The 18237-nt window shown below is 40.3% G+C and overlaps 1 protein-coding gene across 2 annotated transcripts; it reads right to left on the bottom strand.

Annotated features, from left to right (window-relative positions):
* Positions 1-2: 2 nt before the first annotated feature.
* Positions 3-17787, bottom strand: PRG4 (proteoglycan 4). Of its 2 annotated transcripts, XM_082765878.1 has the most exons (11): positions 17689-17768; positions 15547-15669; positions 13302-13418; positions 10395-10514; positions 4810-8277; positions 3590-3679; positions 3224-3363; positions 2553-2709; positions 1567-1746; positions 1229-1354; positions 3-217 (listed from the first exon to the last, which is right to left on the bottom strand). In XM_082765878.1, exons 2-11 carry the CDS (start codon positions 15584-15586, stop codon positions 114-116), a joined length of 4542 nt encoding a protein of 1513 aa, XP_082622004.1. In that variant the 5' UTR covers positions 15587-15669; positions 17689-17768; the 3' UTR covers positions 3-113. The 2 variants fall into 2 exon arrangements, with proteins under 2 accessions (XP_082622004.1, XP_082622003.1); XM_082765877.1 differs by lacking the exon at positions 15547-15669 and having other exon boundaries at positions 13302-13421; positions 17689-17787.
* Between the last annotated feature and the right edge of the window lie 450 nt (positions 17788-18237).

The following is an 18237-nucleotide window of genomic DNA, read 5'->3' on the forward strand; positions in this document are numbered from 1 at the left end:
CATTTTATACTTAGTTTTGTGTGCACACACTTCAATGTCTTTATTAATAAAATCAGACAAACTGTCAAAATTCAAATGGCATCTTTTTTTTAAAAAAAATCCTCTGCTCTGCATCACTTTTCAGGACAGTTATACCAGTCTTTGGATACAGTCTTTCCTGTGAGAGCGGTAACAGGTCTTGCTATTCTTTTGCCCACATCCAAACTGTAGTACCGATCTGAAATGAAGATATGTCAAAATTAAATTCCAGAAGCTACATTTAGTATACAGAAAGAATCTTGAAATTAAAGCCTGCCTTTTAATTTCATTTAGGGATTAATAGCAGATTTTCATTTCACATGTATATATGGAATTGAGAGGCTATAAAAATCCATTTTTGGCCTCAACTGTTTGATCTGTTCTTCTTTATGTTCAGCTTAGTTTTACAATACTGCTAATAAATCTGCTACAAGAACAGGGAGTACAGAAGAGTTACACTTGTACTGCTACAACACAGAAATATGTTTAAGTATTTGGAAATCAAACTAAAAACAATCCTGCGCTACTGTAAACATGAGAACTCTGTGGTCCATGAGTGTGAAGTAGCTGATGTGAAGGTTATACAGTTATCATACTGGCAGAGACTTACTTTAGTATCCTGTATTTGGATAGTCTAGTATTTGAGCTTTTTTTTTTCCCCTGAATAATCAAGAAAATTCTGACAAATGCTTTTAGATGAGCCTGGTGAGAGGGAAAGGATCTACCTAACGTGGAATTAGAAATAGTTATTTCCTGGGAAACTAAATGTTTTGTGTTCCTCCCTGTATTTTTGTTGTTGTTTTGTCAGAAACGTAGTTCTGTAGAAGCCAGTGAAAAATCTTTTTATGTATAATGGTCCAAGGATCTCATTCTATCATTAATATGATTGTGTATTTAGTTGTCAGCTTTTTTTTGTCATTTTATAAACCTGTACTCTTATGGCAATGCATTCCATGAAGGGCTATTCTGAATGATTGTACCTCTCTGCTACTAGCTGTCCTGTAACTCGATTTTGAACAGAAACATCTTTGTTACAGGCAACAGTTTATTTCTCAGAACTGCTTAATAGTGCTTGCTTAAAATTAGCCTTGCAGACTCATAAGTAAGTGGTAACTTTGTGCTGTAGAACGCTCATAGGTACACCGGCTTCTTTCTTTCCTATCACTGAGCATTTTGGAATACAGAGTAACTTGCATTAGCTCTAACTTACTGTAAGAGAAGGCGTAATAATCATAGCCGTCTGGCTTATTGTAGTTGGGTACTGATATAGTTGAATGAATTACTTTGGGGAGTCCTCTCCAGTAGGTAGTCATTTTTACTTCTTTACGCAGAACTCCTGCAAACAAAACAAAGTGTTACATTTAGAAAGTGTTACAGCATGACTGACAAGATCTGTCATCTGTTTATATAATCTACAGCAAGCAAGAATCATCAGATTGTTACAGTTTTATTTCCTAACACAGTACTTCACTGTTTTTCAAAGTTGTTCTTCAGAGACTACTCAGATTAAAATAATTGTATAAAAGAAACTTAATAAACATAAGCTACCGGATGGATATGGATTGATTCTGACAGTCTGAATAACGGTTGGCAATCCTACTGCACGTTGAAAGCGTCTCCTTATTACAAGTCTTGGGACAAAAGCTGGGTATCTTATGGTAATGCGGGCTTTCCTTTGGCACTTCTTGGCTGGCTCTTGTCTGTATACGTACTGTTGCATGTTACCATCTAAAAGAGAATTAGTGTAATTAAAAAATAAAAGCTAAATCAGAGATCACAGTATCATCAATATCACAGGCAGAAAGCCAATAGCATCATTTTAATACATCTACAACTGTCAAATGCTGTTGCAACCTGCAGCTTTTTCTATGTATTCCTACATCTTGCAATGGAAAAGCGTTGCTCTCTAAATCCAATATATGCTTCTAAATGTAGCAATAACTCCTCCAGCCTCATCAAATTTCCTACAGTAAGTACAATTCCAGTGGAACTGCTTTTACTGCTGTCACACCTATTTATCAAAGAGGAAGCTAAGACCATAGCTTTGGGGTACACAAGAGGAAGGCTAGAGTCCAGAAAAAAGATTTACATTTCATTAACCTCAGCTTTTTTTGATTTAGATCATTCATATTAGGTAAGGAAATTACATTCACTTTAAGCATGAAATGAGAAATAGAAAGAACAGAAGGAGATTTCCATGCATAGTTCTGAACTAATAAGCTTATTTAAAGTCTTTCCATCTCAGATTAATTTGAGATTGAAAAAAAAAATTACCACCAGATAAAACTTACCTCAATATTTGTTTGCAAAGATTATGTTCCCTTGTGGTCTGGTCTATTTTAAAAAGCACTTAAACATTCTAATACATTTTTTTAAAGCCTCAGGCTATGGTTTGACTACCTAGTGTCCTCTTACATCACTTAGACATATTTTGTTCAAAACAGACAACAAAAAACAGTCAAGAGAAACAGTGTTTTATTCCTCACTAATGCAATTCAAGCACCTTTTGATCATCTGTGAACTACAGGACATACCTCTTTTGATAAAATAAACTGATTCTGGTCTGCTGTTGTATCTTGCCACAGGGAGTGCTGCTACCATTTTCCCATTTAACCCTGCAAATCCATTTGCAAGAGGTTTGGGATAGCCTTTGTCCATCACGCCATTAGTGAAACGCCAGTATAGGTTACCCTAGTGGTTTAAGCAAAAGATGAGCTTCAGAGGAAATTCATTCATGGTAACTGAGCTTCAATACAGACATTATAATTAATTGTAATGCTAGCATTTTGATAACCACCATGTAGAACTGGCTGGAACTATTCCTATGTCCACAAAAACAAGCTATTACAACATCACAAAATTTCTGCAGTCTTCTAACTGTGCCTTTGAGTATGGGAAAAATCTTGGAAATGAACTGTAATAATGGTTACTAAACAAAGTAATAATCAGATTTAAAGGTTTTGTTTGTTAGTCGGTCAGTAACGAATTATGGGGAAAAAACACTGGATTAAGTCTATTTGAGAAGCACAATGCCAAGTCAGTGGAGGTGGGGCAGGAGAAGGAATATGTTCAGTTCACCCACTCAATTCTAAGTGTGAAAATGCTGCTTATTCTATAAAACGAGCAATGTGGCCTTGGAGCACAGGGCTGAACTGAACTGCTGTGCAGCAGGACGACATTTCAAAGCCTCTCTGCACTTCCCCACCTTGATAAAGAAGGTCTTCCCATCGCAGTTGCACCGGGAGAAGACGGTGTCAATGGGGGATGGGATGCCCCAGCCCTCGCTGATCCGGCGGGGGTTGGTGGTCGGTGGGCTCCTGCCATTCAGCAGCCAGTAGTAGTGACCTGCAGGTGGGAGGGGACAGCAGGCCACATGGTGAGACACGTGGGCGGACAGACAGACACGGGGAGAAAAGCGTTAGAAAGCAGGACGCCCCTGTGTTGCCTCTCCTCACGGTCCTCCCTGAGGACCCTGTTCCTCACGCCTCCACCCTGAGGTGGCAATGTGGCAGCCACGGAGGCAGGCCGGGACCAGTGAAGGCCGGGGCAGAGGGCTGCAGGACCAACATACCTCGGAAGACAGCCAGGGTGCCATTGGGCAGGGCTACCATGCCGTCCGCCGGCTTCCCGCTGCACAGGTCCTTCTCGTCGGTCTTGCCCACTGCAAAATAGCATAGTTCAGATTAGTTTTTGTTTGTTTTTAAACAAAAAAGGGCATTGCCTCCCCCTGCCCACCTGAAGCAGCGTTGGCCACATTTAAATGGGATTTTCATGTGTAGGATGGTGTTCAGGGCTCTCCTCAGATCTGTCTGAGGTTTTTTCATACAAACGGTTTAATTATTCATTCAAGATATATTGTTAAAAAGTTTAACTCTCATGATTTGTTCTGAGAAGCATAAGACTAGCTGTTTATATAACTAGGTACAGCTAGTCATTTATTGCTTACCTTATATAATTCATAAAAATATTTATAAATGCATCATATGCTGTCTCATACTAAATTTCTTCATGCTTATGGATGTTTACTCTTTTCTCCAAACTTCTGTAGGTTCCTTCATTTTCCCCTCCTTCATTCTTAATGGATTCCTTTTCCCCTCCTTCATGTAGGTTCCTTTTCAGTGTAGGTTCCTCTTCCCCTCCTTCATTCTTAATAGATTTACATTTATTTTAGGTTGAATGTAAAGGAAGGATATGTTTCAGACAAAAATACAAATATTTTCAACCTCGAAGACCCCTTCTTTGTTTTTGCAAATCATCTGTCAAAACATGAATGAAAAAATGCCCAAGAACCTCATGGGCTGTACCTTAATATATAATCAACAGTGAGGACATGAAAAATAGCTGTGGCAAAAATCACAGAGAAAGAATATAAGGAAAATCTTTCTTGTTTTTCTTATGAGCCTACAAAATCTCCGGTTAGGTACTATAACTAATAGTGGGTATTCAACCTGATGCTCTAACAGTGTTTCCATGAGACTTAGAAATTTAACTTGTTTTTCCTTTTTCTGTTGTTTTTGTCTGCATCTACCACGGTATTTACAGCAAATATTTTTCAGCAGGACCAATTGCTGAAATGAGATCATGCTATAAATGAGGTGGAGAATTTCAGTAACAATACAACTGAAAATTAAGGTACCAGTGTTCAAGATGCTGACAACTGCATCACCACAGTCACAGTTAACCACTGAGATAGGTGTGCCTCCTTCTGACACCAGATAGAAAGGTCTTGCACATCCTTCTCTTGAGGTTTTGTTGTGCTCCCAGTTTTTGTACCTACTGGAACACACTTACCTTGTGTTTCTCCAGGTAGAACTGGCAAGTCCACAGTTTGTATTAAAGGCTTGTTTATATCAGGCTCTTCTTTTACTGGCATGGTTTCAGGGTTGGCTGGATGAGGCTCATCACGTGTGTCAGTAACCTCCTGGAAATGTATATCTGGCTTGGATGTCCCTCTAGAAACAATAAACATTTCTTCTATTGTATCTTTTTTATCTGTTGTAGTTCTCCCTCTGGTAACTGTAGTTTCCTCTTTCTTGTCAAGACTAGGGGCCTTTTCAGTGGCATCTTCTATTTCTTTTTCAGTTGTGTAGCTAATTTCATCAGTGAGGGTAGTTATCTCTTTTTTACCAGCTGTTGTTGTTTCTTTACTGGTAATTACACACTCATTAGGTGCTGCTGCTACAGTCTGTTTATTCTCTGTGGTTGTATCACTTTTAGTTGTTGGCACAATCTCCCTGGTTTTAGGAGCTGAATCTGTTTTGGCATTTGTTGGCAGCATGGTGGGCTTGCGCATGGGAGTTGTAGCTGCTGGTGTTGTTACAATCATGGTACCCAGTGGACGTTCTTCTTCCTTAACTGTTGGTGCTAAAATCTCTCTCGGTTTGGGAGTTTTGTCTTCTGTAGCCGGGATTGCTTCTTTTTCTGTAGCCACTGCAGTCTTTTTGTCTACAGTAGTTGCTTCTAATTCAGCTGCTGTAGTTACAACTTGTTTGGCTGCAGGAGTTATACTTGGAATATTGTCTGTACCTTCAGGAGAGTCATCAGCCATGGTAGGCTTCTTGGTTACAGTGGTTGTGTCTTTCCTACCTGCTGTTAAAATGTCTTTAAGTAGAGTAGTTTTGTCTTTCTTGGGTGTTGTTATCTCTTTGTTCACTGTGGTTGTTTCCTTTTTAGTTGTCGTCTCTTTGGTTACAGGAGTTGTTACAGGTTTAGTTGTCGTTTTGTCATTTTTAACAGGTGTAGTTGCAGACTTCTCACCTGAAGTAGTTGTGTCTGATTTAATGTTGAGGAGTGCAGGGGTAGTGAATTCAACTTCAGGGATGGTGGGAGAGCCTGCCTTGGTTGTTGGTGCCTCTGTGGCCATAAGAGTTGTCTCTTTTGCTTTAGGGGTGGTGGGAGACTCAGCCTCAGTTGTTGGTGCCTCGGTAGCTTTTGAGGTTTTCTTCGCAGCTTTGAGGGTCGTTGGAGCCTCAGTGGCTTGAGGGGTGGTGGAAGAGTCAGCCTTGGTTGTTGCAGCCTCCGTGGCTTTGGGGGTCATTGGAGCCTTGGTAACTTTTGGGATCGTTTCCTCAGCTTTGGGGGTCGTTGGAGCATCGGTGGCTTTCAGTGTTGTCTCTTCAGCTTTGGGGGTCATTGGAGCCTCAGGGGCTTCAGGGATTGTCTCCACAGCTTTAGGGGGTGTCTCCTTAGCTTTGGGAGACATTAGAGCGTCCGTGGCTTCACGAGTCGTTGGAGCCTCTGTGGCTTCGGGGGTTGTCTCCTTGGCTTTGGGAGTCGTTGGAGCCTTTGTGGCTTCAGGGGTTGTCTCCTCGGCTTTGGGAGTCGTTGGAGCCTTTGTGGCTTCAGGGGTTGTCTCCTCGGCTTTGGGAGTCGTTGGAGCCTTTGTGGCTCCTGGGGTTGTCTCCTCGGCTTTGGGAGTCGTTGGAGCCTCTGTGGCTTCAGGAGTTGTCTCCTCGGCTTTGGGAGTCGTTGGAGCCTCTGTGGCTTCGGGGGTTGTCTCCTTGGCTTTGGGAGTCGTTGGAGCCTCTGTGGCTTCGGGGGTTGTCTCCTCGGCTTTGGGAGTCGTTGGAGCCTCTGTGGCTTCGGGGGTTGTCTCCTCGGCTTTGGGAGTCGTTGGAGCCTCTGTGGCTTCGGGGGTTGTTTCCTCGGCTTTGGGAGTCGTTGGAGCCTTTGTGGCTTCAGGGGTTGTCTCCTCGGCTTTGGGAGTCGTTGGAGCCTCTGTGGCCCCTAGGGTTGTCTCCTCAGCTTTGGGAGTCGTTGGAGCCTCTGTGGCTTCAGGAGTTGTCTCCTCGGTTTTGGGAGTCGTTGGAGCCTCTGTGGCTTCGGGGGTTGTCTCCTCAGCTTTGGGAGTCGTTGGAGCCTCTGTGGCTTCAGGGGTTGTCTCCTCGGTTTTGGGAGTCGTTGGAGCCTCTGTGGCTTCGGGGGTTGTCTCCTCAACTTTGGGAGTCGTTGGAGCCTCTGTGGCTTCAGGAGTTGTCTCCTCGGCTTTGGGAGTCATTGGAGCCTCTGTAGCCCCTGGGGTTGTCTCCTCAGCTTTGGGAGTCGTTGGAGCCTCTGTAGCCCCTGGGGTTCTCTCCTCAGCTTTGGGAGTCGTTGGAGCCTCTGTGGCTTCAGGAGTTGTCTCCTCGGTTTTGGGAGTCGTTGGAGCCTCTGTGTCTTCGGGGGTTGTCTCCTCAACTTTGGGAGTCGTTGGAGCCTCTGTGGCTCCAGGGGTTGTCTCCTCGGCTTTGGGAGTCGTTGGAGCCTCTGTGGCTTCAGGGGTTGTCTCCTCAGCTTTGGGAGTCGTTGGAGCCTCTGTGGCTTCAGGAGTTGTCTCCTCGGCTTTCAGAGTATTTGGAGCCTCTGTGGCTTCTGGAGTTGTCTCCTCGGCTTTGGGAGTCGTTGGAGCCTCTGTGGCTTCAGGAGTTGTCTCCTCGGCTTTGGGAGCTGTTGGAGCCTCTGTGGCTTCAGGGGTTGTCTCCTCAGCTATGGGTGTCGTTGGAGCCTCTGTGGCTCCAGGGGATGTTTCCTCAGCCATGGGTGTCATTGGAGCCTCTGTGGCCCCAGGGGTTGTCTCTTCAACTTTGGGAGTCGTTGGAGCCTCTGTGGCTTCAGGAGTTGTCTCCTCGGCTTTGGGAGTCGTTGGAGCCTCTGTGGCTTCGGGGGTTGTCTCCTCGGCTTTGGGAGTCGTTGGAGCCTCTGTGTCTTCAGGGGTTGTCTCCTCGGCTTTTGGAGTCGTTGGAGCCTCTGTGTCTTCAGGGGTTGTCTCCTCGGCTTTGGGAGTCGTTGGAGCCTCTGTGTCTTCAGGGGTTGTCTCCTCGGCTTTTGGAGTTGTTGGAGCCTCTGTGTCTTCAGGGGTTGTCTCCTCGGCTTTTGGAGTTGTTGGAGCCTCTGTGGCTTCAGGGGTTGTCTCTTCAACTTTGGGTGTGGCTGGAGGGTCTGCTGTTGTCATTGGTGCTTCTGTTGCTTCAGGGGTTGTCTCCTCAGCTTCAGGGCTAACAGGAGAGTCTGTATCAGTCAGGGGTTCCTCTGTGGCTTCAGGTGTTATCTCTTCCTCTTTGGGTGTGATGGTAGGGTCTGCCTCAGTTGTTGGAGCCTCTGTGTCTTCAGGGGTTGTCTCTTCAGCTTTGGAAGTTGTTGGTTTTGTGGTAATACTTGTGATAGGTGTTAAACTAGGTTTTGGAGTAGATGGTTTAATTGTGGTTGCTTTGATTGGTGGTGTTTTATCAGGCTGTTTTGTAGTTGGAGGAGGACTGGTCACCATTTTTTCACTGCCCATGTCTATGAGAAAAAATACATGTTAAGACATTCTAATTTCAATGCACACACCTGTTTTTTGGTGTTTGTTTGTTTGTTTTCTAGTATGCTGATTAGAAGTAGCTACTTATTTTTTGAATAGCAGTGTTATCTTGTTTTTGTGTCTTTGCTTAAAAATAGAAAAAGCCTTATGTGTAAAATTGCAATTTTTGTGTGTGTGTTTATATAAATACATGGAAACTCAAGTTCAATTTGATAAATACCAGTTATGGACTTATGTAACTGCCAAAAGACATATATATTAGAGATCCAGACTAACTTGGACTGTATATTTCCTTTGCCTTTCTGGGACTTCACAGCAGTCCACTAAGTTTTAACTAATACCTTTGATTAACCTGTAGCACCTATGAACGCAGCACAGCAGATTTTAATTCAGTGTTTGTATGTGAGACCACATAGTGTTTCTATCTTTTTCATGGAAGGGGAACCACCTTATATAATTCTTCTAATAGGACACTTCCCTTCCCAGTTTGTACTTTTGATTTGTTCCTTTGGCTGTAATTACAACAAAGCCTGCACCTGTGACCTGGACTTGAAGGAGGGGATTAATGAAACAGGAGGAAAACAAACTTTTTGAGTACAGACACATGCATACATCTCATACTCTATATCCTTGGTATTTTTCCTCTTTGTGATTTACAGCGTTAAGAGTCTACTTTTATATGTAGTTACACAAACTTGAAAGAAATTACAGATATATTCAGCAGAAACTAACATAAAATGTTTTTTGATCTCTCAGTGTTACCTTTGTGATATTTTTCCATTTAGTTCTGTTTTCAAGGTTTTTTGTTAGTTTGTTTGCTTCTTACTTCTATGATTCCTTACTATCTACCATTATCACTGAGATAACACTTGGTTCTTGAAAACCTGAGAAAATCAAGTGCAGCATCATGTGATTTGGGGTCATGTTGTTCATCTTTTGAACAAGTATTCGGAAAAAATCTTTCAAGATCTGAGCGATTGCTGACAGTCATGGCCTGATGAATGTACTGATGCAATGCCTCTCTCATCAGACTGGAAACACTTAGGATCTTGCAGTATGAGGAATAATTCCTGTGTAAATGTATTGTAGAAACAGTGTAGTATAAGCAGAGCATTACAGAATAGTATTCCTCCTTCCCAAAGTGTATGTAATTCTGTATATCAAGTGGGATTTTGTTGATTGAATTTCCTTAATTTTGTTTCATTTGATCTGCTGTATTGATTTCGTAAAAGGAAACTGCCAAAGCAGAAAGGTAAGTATTCCAAATAATAATAATAATATATATATAATTATGTATATTTATAATATATAATATATAATAATATATATAATATATTATTTTATTATATTATTATTATTATTTGTTATATTATATCATTATATAATAATATATAATATATATTTTATATAATATGTAATAATATATTATATATATAATAATATATAATTTATTATTATTATTATTGATGGTGATGATGATAATAATAGCAATAATAATACTAAAAGAGTTTAAGTATTGGCCAGTATTGACTTCTAGCCTTGTTTCATTGTTGTTACTTCAGGTTTCAAGTTCACATTATCTCCCAAATTATCATTTTAAATGCTGGAATAGAATATCAAAGAACACAGGAATGTAACATGTTTTCCATTCTGAAAAATAAAAATAAATTCTTCATGTTTTCTGAAGCCACATGAGGCTGGGCTTGATTAAAGGTAGAGAAACCTGTTAGGAGATTTTCCTGGCCTGATTTTGCCAGTTTTCACTGTCCCAAAATACAACACCCTTCCTGTTCCAGCCATGGATTTTATCCAAAACTGACAATGGCATGTAATGTAGTTTTTGAAGATACATGTGGAAATCAAATAGAAATGTGGGAAACATCACCACAATCTAACATCTGTCTGAAGTGAGCGCTGCAAAATTAGTACAGTCTTTCTTGAGAACTAGGTGAGGTAATGAGTTTATAAACTGAGTGGTTCCAAGCTTGGTAACTGTCTGGTAATGTCTCACATTGCCCTTCTATTTCCAGAGCAGGAAAATGGTCTCTAATATTCCTTCAAGTAACACCCATCCTGTTTTATTTGTGTTCTTTCCTACCTTCTATAACTTCATGGGGCTGTGTTACTTCCTCTGGCTTCTTTTCTTCATTTGCAGATGACCTCTTAGATGTTGATTTATTTGGTGGAGGAGTCTTGGGTGTTGTCTTTTCTGTGTGCGCTGAAAGAAATGAAATAATCTGTTAATGGGAGTGTTTTTAGGTGTTTGGTGTAAGAAGAAAGTGATACAGAATTTCAGTGTCCCTTTTCCACATAAGTCTTTTATTTTTTTCCCCATCTATAATATTCTTTAAAATATTATTTGTGAAAAAAGACAAAAATATCTTTTGGATCCCTAAGTGTTTGTCATAGATCAGAGAAATATTTTTCCCAAAAGTGTGAGGTGAGGCATTCCTAGCTAACAGGAATTTTCAGGAAAATTCAGGAAAAAGAAGAATTCTGAGTGGAGTTTTATACTCTGAGAATTTCTCTCTTTTTTTGTTTTATTTTTTTTTTTAATACAGATATCTTGGGGCTATCTTGTGAGTGTTTTTTATAGTGGGTATCTGAGAGATGGTGTATTACTTTGATATTCCCTTGAAGATTTAGTTATGATGTAGTTCTTCAGACATGGGATAATTCTGCACAGATATCCTGAAGTTTTTATTAGGAAAGAGAGAGAAAATGCAATTGTTGAACAAAATCACTCTGGGAGCTGAATCAGCTTTCAGATGAGTCAATGTAGGGATATTTGATCAGTCCTTAACTCTGTGTATATGTTCTGGGGTAGAGGGCTTTTGGAGTAATGGAAAGATAAAAATGATCTCTAGATGAACTTAGCTCTATTGTCCAGAAAAAAGTGGTCACGATATATAGACAGAGCAAAGTGAAAGGTAACTGCATGCCTTAAGTTATTACATTATTCCAAAAAGTTTAAAATGTTTCTTAATTACTCAGAGATAGCAAAAATACTGAAGTACTGGGTACTGAGTAGGGTGTATTTGGGGTGTCTGGTTTTGTGTTCGTTTTGACAAACATTAATAGCAAAACTAAGAAACTAAAATCCTAGAAGAAACTTTCTAAGACCATGCACAGTTGGATAATTTTTCATTATGCTTGAACTGAAGAACAAGTGACACAGCTAAGTATGTCCTGTGGGTGTTCATGCATCTTAAACTGCTGAACTTCCAAATTGGTTGCACTAGTGCAATGGAACTTTCGCGAGCCTGGAATGCCACTGCTACTGTTCTCTGAGGTTTTTTTGGAAAAACATCAGATAAATCACACATGTGTCTAAGATTTCCAGCAGAATTTTTCTTCTTTTCTAATGTCATGCTATGTAATGTAATGGCAATGATCTCTGGGCATCCCTGAAGCTGAGACAGAGCCAGGTACCAAGCCAGGATGGGTCTATGCATTCCCTGAAGGCAGAGCTACAAGTTCTTGGGGGATTTCTGAGCCAAAAGGAGATACTTGGTCAATCAGGCAGCTCTAAGCAGGGTGCTCTAGTGTCATCTTTGCCCACTTCAGTCCCAGTGTTACACTTGTACACCTTTTTGGGAATCTTGCTCTAACTGAAGGAGTTTCACAGCAGGGATTAAAAAGCAAGAAGAAAAAGAAGAAGGAATGTAATCACTGATAAAATAGTAGATAACGTCATTTAAATCAAGTGGCATCCTGGTAGGTCCAGCTGAAAGAAGCAACCTCAAAGGTAGCAAATTCAGCTCATGACCCTTTTAAGACATTTATCTCGTAGACATCCAGTCAAAAGTGCTCAATACAGAGTCTATTTCAGTATAAATTACTATGCAACTGAATAGCAAAACCAAGCAGCTATACCAGGGCTTGGGGACTGGGAGTGGTTGGTAATTTGAACCAAATGATAATCCCTAACACTTCTCCTGTCTGCTAAAGGACAGGCTTTGAAAATTGGCTGCCTTCTAGGTTGTCTGGTCTGTGAAGGGCTGGATAAACAAAAGTGACTTGACTGTGGGGCAGTATAAGTATTCGGTGAACTGAATTCACAGCCTGAAGGCTAAATGGGGACTTTCTTAAAATGACTCACTTGCAGTGTGAACGTGCAACCACATCTCATCAGGGAGGCCCTCCTTACCCTCCAGGAGGGGGTTCTATGTTGGGCTGCTCTTCCTGTTTTGGATTCAGGATGGGAAAGATCTGGGCGATCTGCCCATGTGCTTCCAGTGATTGCAGCAACCACAAGCAAATGGTCTGAAGGTTCAAGTAGTGCTATCCCCAGTGCAGGGACTGGCTATTACACACGTCTGGGTGGGTTGCAGGGCAATTTAAGGGAGTTTGGACCTACCTTACCACTTCTCCATATATGACCTAGACTTTTTACTGTAAAGCATCATTCATTTTTGCCCAGCCTCTGTCTTTGAATTATGTTATTGATATAATTTTAGTAGCACGAGTGGAAATACACGTGTCAAACCTGGCCTTATGTGTATTGTTCTGAGTAATGGTTCTGATAGTGAACTAAGGTATGGAGTGCCAGAGAGGCTAAGACAAAATAAAACTTTCCCTGTGGAATTCATATCATGTGATGGATGTCAGTATATCTACCTATATGCTTCAGTGTTCACACTTCAGAAAATGGCCAATTTATTTCTAAAATGATTTTTGTTTTGTTTTGTTTTCTTTGTTTTTGTACAGCTAATGCTATGTATAGCTGATGCTGAGTGCTGGTGATTTTAGACAAGACCAGCAAGTTGTGCAGGATCTCTGTGGTATGGAATTGTTAGCAAACATTTACGTAGTCTCTGCCTCCTGGTTCCTGTTTATTGGGCTGTCATGCTGTGGGTGTACTAGCATGGCTGAATTTTATGGAAAGGTTCACCTGAGAACTAATGTGGATCATACCAAGAACAAAGTCTATGTGGTTTATATTTTATGGCAACGTAAGTTATAATATATGTAGGAAAACTTTTGTGATACAGAAATTTCTTACCTTCTTTACAGTGTTTTGCATAGTCGGGGCAGCATTTGCCATATCTTTCACAGTCTGCATCACAGTCACACTCTCTTCCTCTTTCAAAGGCTTCAAAGCAACGTCCTTTGCAGGAGACTGCTACATTAAGGCAGAACAAGGGAGTTAGTATTTTTGTCTGGCTCACATTTAACATTGGGACCTTTCTATAGTGAAGTTACTTGCTTTAGCTGATTTAAACAACAGCTGCCAAGGTGGTTATTCTGGTCTGATCCAAAACTTGCTTAACTAGTGGAGTCATCAAGTTTTGCATCAAATCATGTAACCAGAACAGCACTTTGCCATGGTGGTGTAGTGAGACCGTTTAGAATTCATAGTAGAATGAAACAGCCTTGGAGTTCACTTTAGATAGGCCCCATCACAGAAGGGTTCCCAGACTGGCTGAGGCCAGTAAGGACTTCTGGAGGTCACCTTGCCCCAGGCCTGCCCTACCAGGGCCCCCCCAACTGGTGCCCAGCCCCATGTCCAGGCAGCACTGGAAACTCCCCAAGCAGGAGCCCCCACAGCCTCTGTGGGTAGCCTGTGCCATTTCCCTAATCAAACAGCAGCTATCTCAATAATTTTTAAATTCAGTAAGAAAGTAATTCTGGGCCACATTTTCAAAAAGATGGTGCTTCAGAGCACCACTCTGCAGCAACACAGATGTGTCTACCAAAGTATTTCTGAAAAAGAATTGGCCTGTATTTATTATGACTAAGTGTACCAGGTGTCCACAGGCAAATACTGTAACTTAGTTATATGAATTACTACAAAGTTACACAAAGTCACTATTTTTTAGGTTTTATCCCCATCTAATACAGTTCTTAAATTATTAATACTAGAGGAGTATCTGCCATGTTTTGACAGATGACTAATAACCATGTTTTTAATATTACATTAAGGGTTAACATCTGATAACCTTAGTGACCACGGTATGTCTGTTTTGTACTAAATAATGACCAGATTGTTTTGGAAAGTGTGTGTGCAGCTATTATAGACTTGAGCAAAACATGCTTGCTATATATGTCAAGAATTAAGTTTGCCCTTAAATGTTTGCATTACAAACTATTTTTTGAAATTTAGTAATATCTTTAATAGGTACTTAGTTGATAGCTAAATTGGAGTACGTTAGACCTGCAGTGGATATCTTTTAAGATGCTTAGCATCTCATAGAATTGAGCTGAGAATTAACTATCACTTGGTATTTCCAGCGTTATCATGTGATCTATTGTCCTGTATCTTTACTGTGCATGAGTCCCTCTGAAGTCAGCGTCTTGCTGGTACTCAGGGCATAAAATCCTATTTTATAATTAAGTAATTATCTATCAAAGTTAGCATTACTGTGTAGGCAGATTTTGAAGAGTTTCTGACCAGTGTAGAGATGGTGTGATCTGTTGATGCCAGTGTATTCGTTCCACATGCCTCTGTGAGAATTGTTTTTATTTTTTAAAGAATTAGCATTTGAGGTTGTGCTGCTTTTGAGTTTTAATACTTAGCCTGTATTGCTAGATCTAAGAAGTCTTATCTTACACCATCAATCTTATTAGAACTACAGTGTAGTGTAACAAACTACAGTTATCTAAATCACTGGTATTTTTGACATATTGATAATTTATAAGAATATCATATATTTGATGAATTCTTCAGTAGAACAGCTTGGAATACCTGTGTTTATTTACACTATACAGTTTTATATTGCATATAAATAATACTTGTTCAGTCATCTTTTCTGTCACACTCCAGACATGGCTATGATCCAGAGTTAATTTCAGTCAGTGGAAGGACTTCCTCTGACTTTGGGTTAGACTGTCCAGTCTCCATATCTGTTACATTTGAATGGGATTGTCCCAGAATTTCTCTCTGGAAAACCCTGAAACTTTCCTTCCTTCCTGGATTTGCTTTGAACAGTTTTGTTGCTTTAAAGACAAACAGATACAGTACAAATGCACAAAGAAGGAGAAAGCAAGCAGCTGGGAAAATCTCCCTCTTGCTCTGCTCTTCCAAAAAGCAAAACTTTTCTTGGTGATAAACTGCAGATACAAAATTTTCATTGAATGGTCCATGAGAGGTTATCACTGAAGCTTTTAGAGGGGGGAACCACACATATGCGAGGAGAACAAGGAGGCAGAGAAGTGGAAGAAACATTTAAGCATTCGGCAGAGAGACACTGGTGCAAGCAGGAGGAGAAGCCTTTGCTGACAGGAGCTGGCTGTGTTTGGGAACTTACCCACCGTGCAGACTTTCTTGAAGTCAGCGCAGCACTCCATGTAGTATTGGCAGTTATAATCACAGTGGCAGCCATGCTCTCTAGAATACCCTTCCCCACATCTCCCTGTACAGCTCCATAAATCTAAAATCACACGACACCAGTGTGAACGTTGCCAAACCAAAATGCTACACAAGGAAACACTGAAGGGCAAGGTGGGAAGATTCACCCTCTCCTAAAGAAAGCTGTTTCTTTTCTGGGAGTCATGGAGCTGCAGGCCCGGTGCCGCCCAATGGCCTGCAGAGAGGGCCCACCCCCAGGCTGCTTAGTGGCCCCTCTGGGTGAGAGAGGGGCTGCACTACATCTGAGACAGACTCAGGCTTGACTTAGGCAACATATCAGCCAAAACTATATTGTTTTGCTGATTTATTTTCTGTCTTAAGACCCTACACATGGTGATAGAAGTGCACCTGTGCCAGCTTACCTGACGGACAGATTAGGTCTGTCCAAATTGTACTTTTGCTAAAGTTATTCATATCAAAACCAGCTTAGTTTTTAAACTGGTGAGCATTGTTAAGATAAATACAGGTCCCTGGGGCCATTTTTGTCAGTTTTCAATATCTGCCATATCAGATATTTGCCTGGAACAACTCCCCCTCCTATGTGAAATCTCTGCTAACGTAACGCACTAACAGCTTCTTCTGGAAATGAAACATGCAGGACCACAAGTAGAGTGCCCCTAAATACAAACAAAGAAGCTGAACAATCAGCAAGCTAAAACAGACTTTGGATAATTAGCTGAAACACTGAGGAACAACAAGAAAATAACAAGGAATAACATGTAACACAACACAACACCAAACACAATAATTTCTAACAGCACACATTCTGCATGTGTGTATTAAGGAAGACCCTAAGATAACAAAAAATTAAGCATGTTAATCTATATTGTTTTTTTTTCAGCAGTTAGGTATAACATTTTTTACCATTTCTTTACAAATAATAAGTACTACCATTCTTAAGAGGACTGCTGGGGCCCTGATAACAAGTCATCAGCACAGGGGAGCTGGGGAGTAAATGGAGAAGTCAGTGGGTGTGAGTTAATGGGCTCGTAATAGGGGAGCTGTAGAGGGAAGCTAGACATCTTCATTCCTGGGTATGTGTTCAGTATGCTGCACCTTTCTTGCCTTGGGGGAAGAAAATATAGATAAATCCAGAAAAGAATGCCTTTTCATCTGTTTATTTTTTTAAGTTTATGACTTGGAAGTTGTGAAGGTACTTGTAAGGAAATGCCCAAATGGTTCTAGCTGCTGTTGGTATGAGTCTGGTTTCTGTTAAGCTAGCAGGAAGGTTCTTCTGTCTGTGGAAGGCGCAGCACCAGATGCCTCTGACCTGCAGGTAAAGCCTGACACCTGTGCGCTGTGATGAGCTGCTCAGACGGACAAATGTTATGCTTCTACACTCAAGCAGTAATAAATTTTATTTTACTAGCAAGTGGTACACCATGTTATCACTGTAATAACATGAGAGCCACTTGAGAACCATGACAGCACATGATTTGCCAGGTTGTAGGTTCTTTCATTTCTTCATAATGGTGCTACTTTCATCAAAGGTCAACTACAGAGCTCGGGAGTAAAATAAATTCTGTAGTATTAGACACCTAAATGCTGAAAATTGCCTTGGCAGTGATAAGAACAGTGTATTTAATGGCAAAGAATTTACCATGGTGTGCATGTTCCTTTCCTTCAGCCCATTCTTCTATTCAAACATTTCTAACTAAAGTATATGGGTGTTATAATTCAAGATTCTCCTTGAAGCATATTGCCAATCACTTTGGTTAAATATGTCAACCTAAGAACAACAGGATCTGCAGACTATGTCTACAGAAAAAGAAATAGGCTTATATGTATCTTGCATAATATTCATATTTATGTTATTCCTAAAAAGAAAAAAAAAAAAAAGAGGACCACGCTGTGCCAAAATTTAGGTATGAAAGTAATCAGTGATGATAAAACTGAATCAGAATGCCTGTCTGAATATATAGACAGACAAATAAATACTAAGTTCTAGAATTTAGGATTTTTATGAGGACACATTTGGAGCTTTCTTACTATTTGTCTGATATCCTAGACACCCTCCCCTCAACTTTGTATGTTACAGTACCTTGAGAAGACACTTCTTGAATCAGGGACAATGAAAGGATCACCAAGGATACACAAAGTGCGTTCCATCTGATATTTACTTTCAGGTACAACATCATCCCTAAAAAGAATAATTTCACATCACTACATGCAATTCATTTTTTTTTTAAATAATGAACCAATTAAACTTGAAATGCATATCTTTATACATGAGTTTCATAGCAACATAAAATTCATATTAAAATTATTCAAGTAGAGTTAGTAATTTAGAATTATTCCATAAATTCTCTCATGTTTATTAGTTGATTAGCTGTTAAGTTTTGTAGTAGGACTTGGAAAATTCACTATTAACAAATAATGGAAGTATTTTTTGCAGAACTGTATTAGGTAAAATCTACAGTCACAGTCTACTCCTTTTATTTTAACCTTGATGGAGTTTAGTACACTGGTCCCTAAGGCTACAATACTGATAAATATAGATCTATTATATTTTTAAATTGTCAAAAACAATTATTAAACTGTCAAATTAATTATTAAACTGACAAAACAATTATTAAGCATCATACTTTTA

The sequence above is a fragment of the Aythya marila genome (assembly GCF_965140915.1).
Source record: "Aythya marila genome assembly, chromosome: 8".
In the NCBI taxonomy this organism is placed as follows: domain Eukaryota; kingdom Metazoa; phylum Chordata; class Aves; order Anseriformes; family Anatidae; genus Aythya; species Aythya marila.

Bases quoted from the DNA above. Each gene is read 5' to 3' on its own strand.
- PRG4 (XM_082765877.1), bottom strand. From the start codon at position 17,785: ATGATGTTGTACCTGAAAGTAAATATCAGATGGAACGCACTTTGTGTA. The intron at 3,364-3,589 runs GTATGTTGGTCC...TCCCACCTGCAG, and splicing joins CACCCTGGCTGTCTTCCGAG to GTCACTACTACTGGCTGCTG. The intron at 2,710-3,223 runs GTGGGGAAGTGC...TTAAACCACTAG, and splicing joins GGAAGACCTTCTTTATCAAG to GGTAACCTATACTGGCGTTT.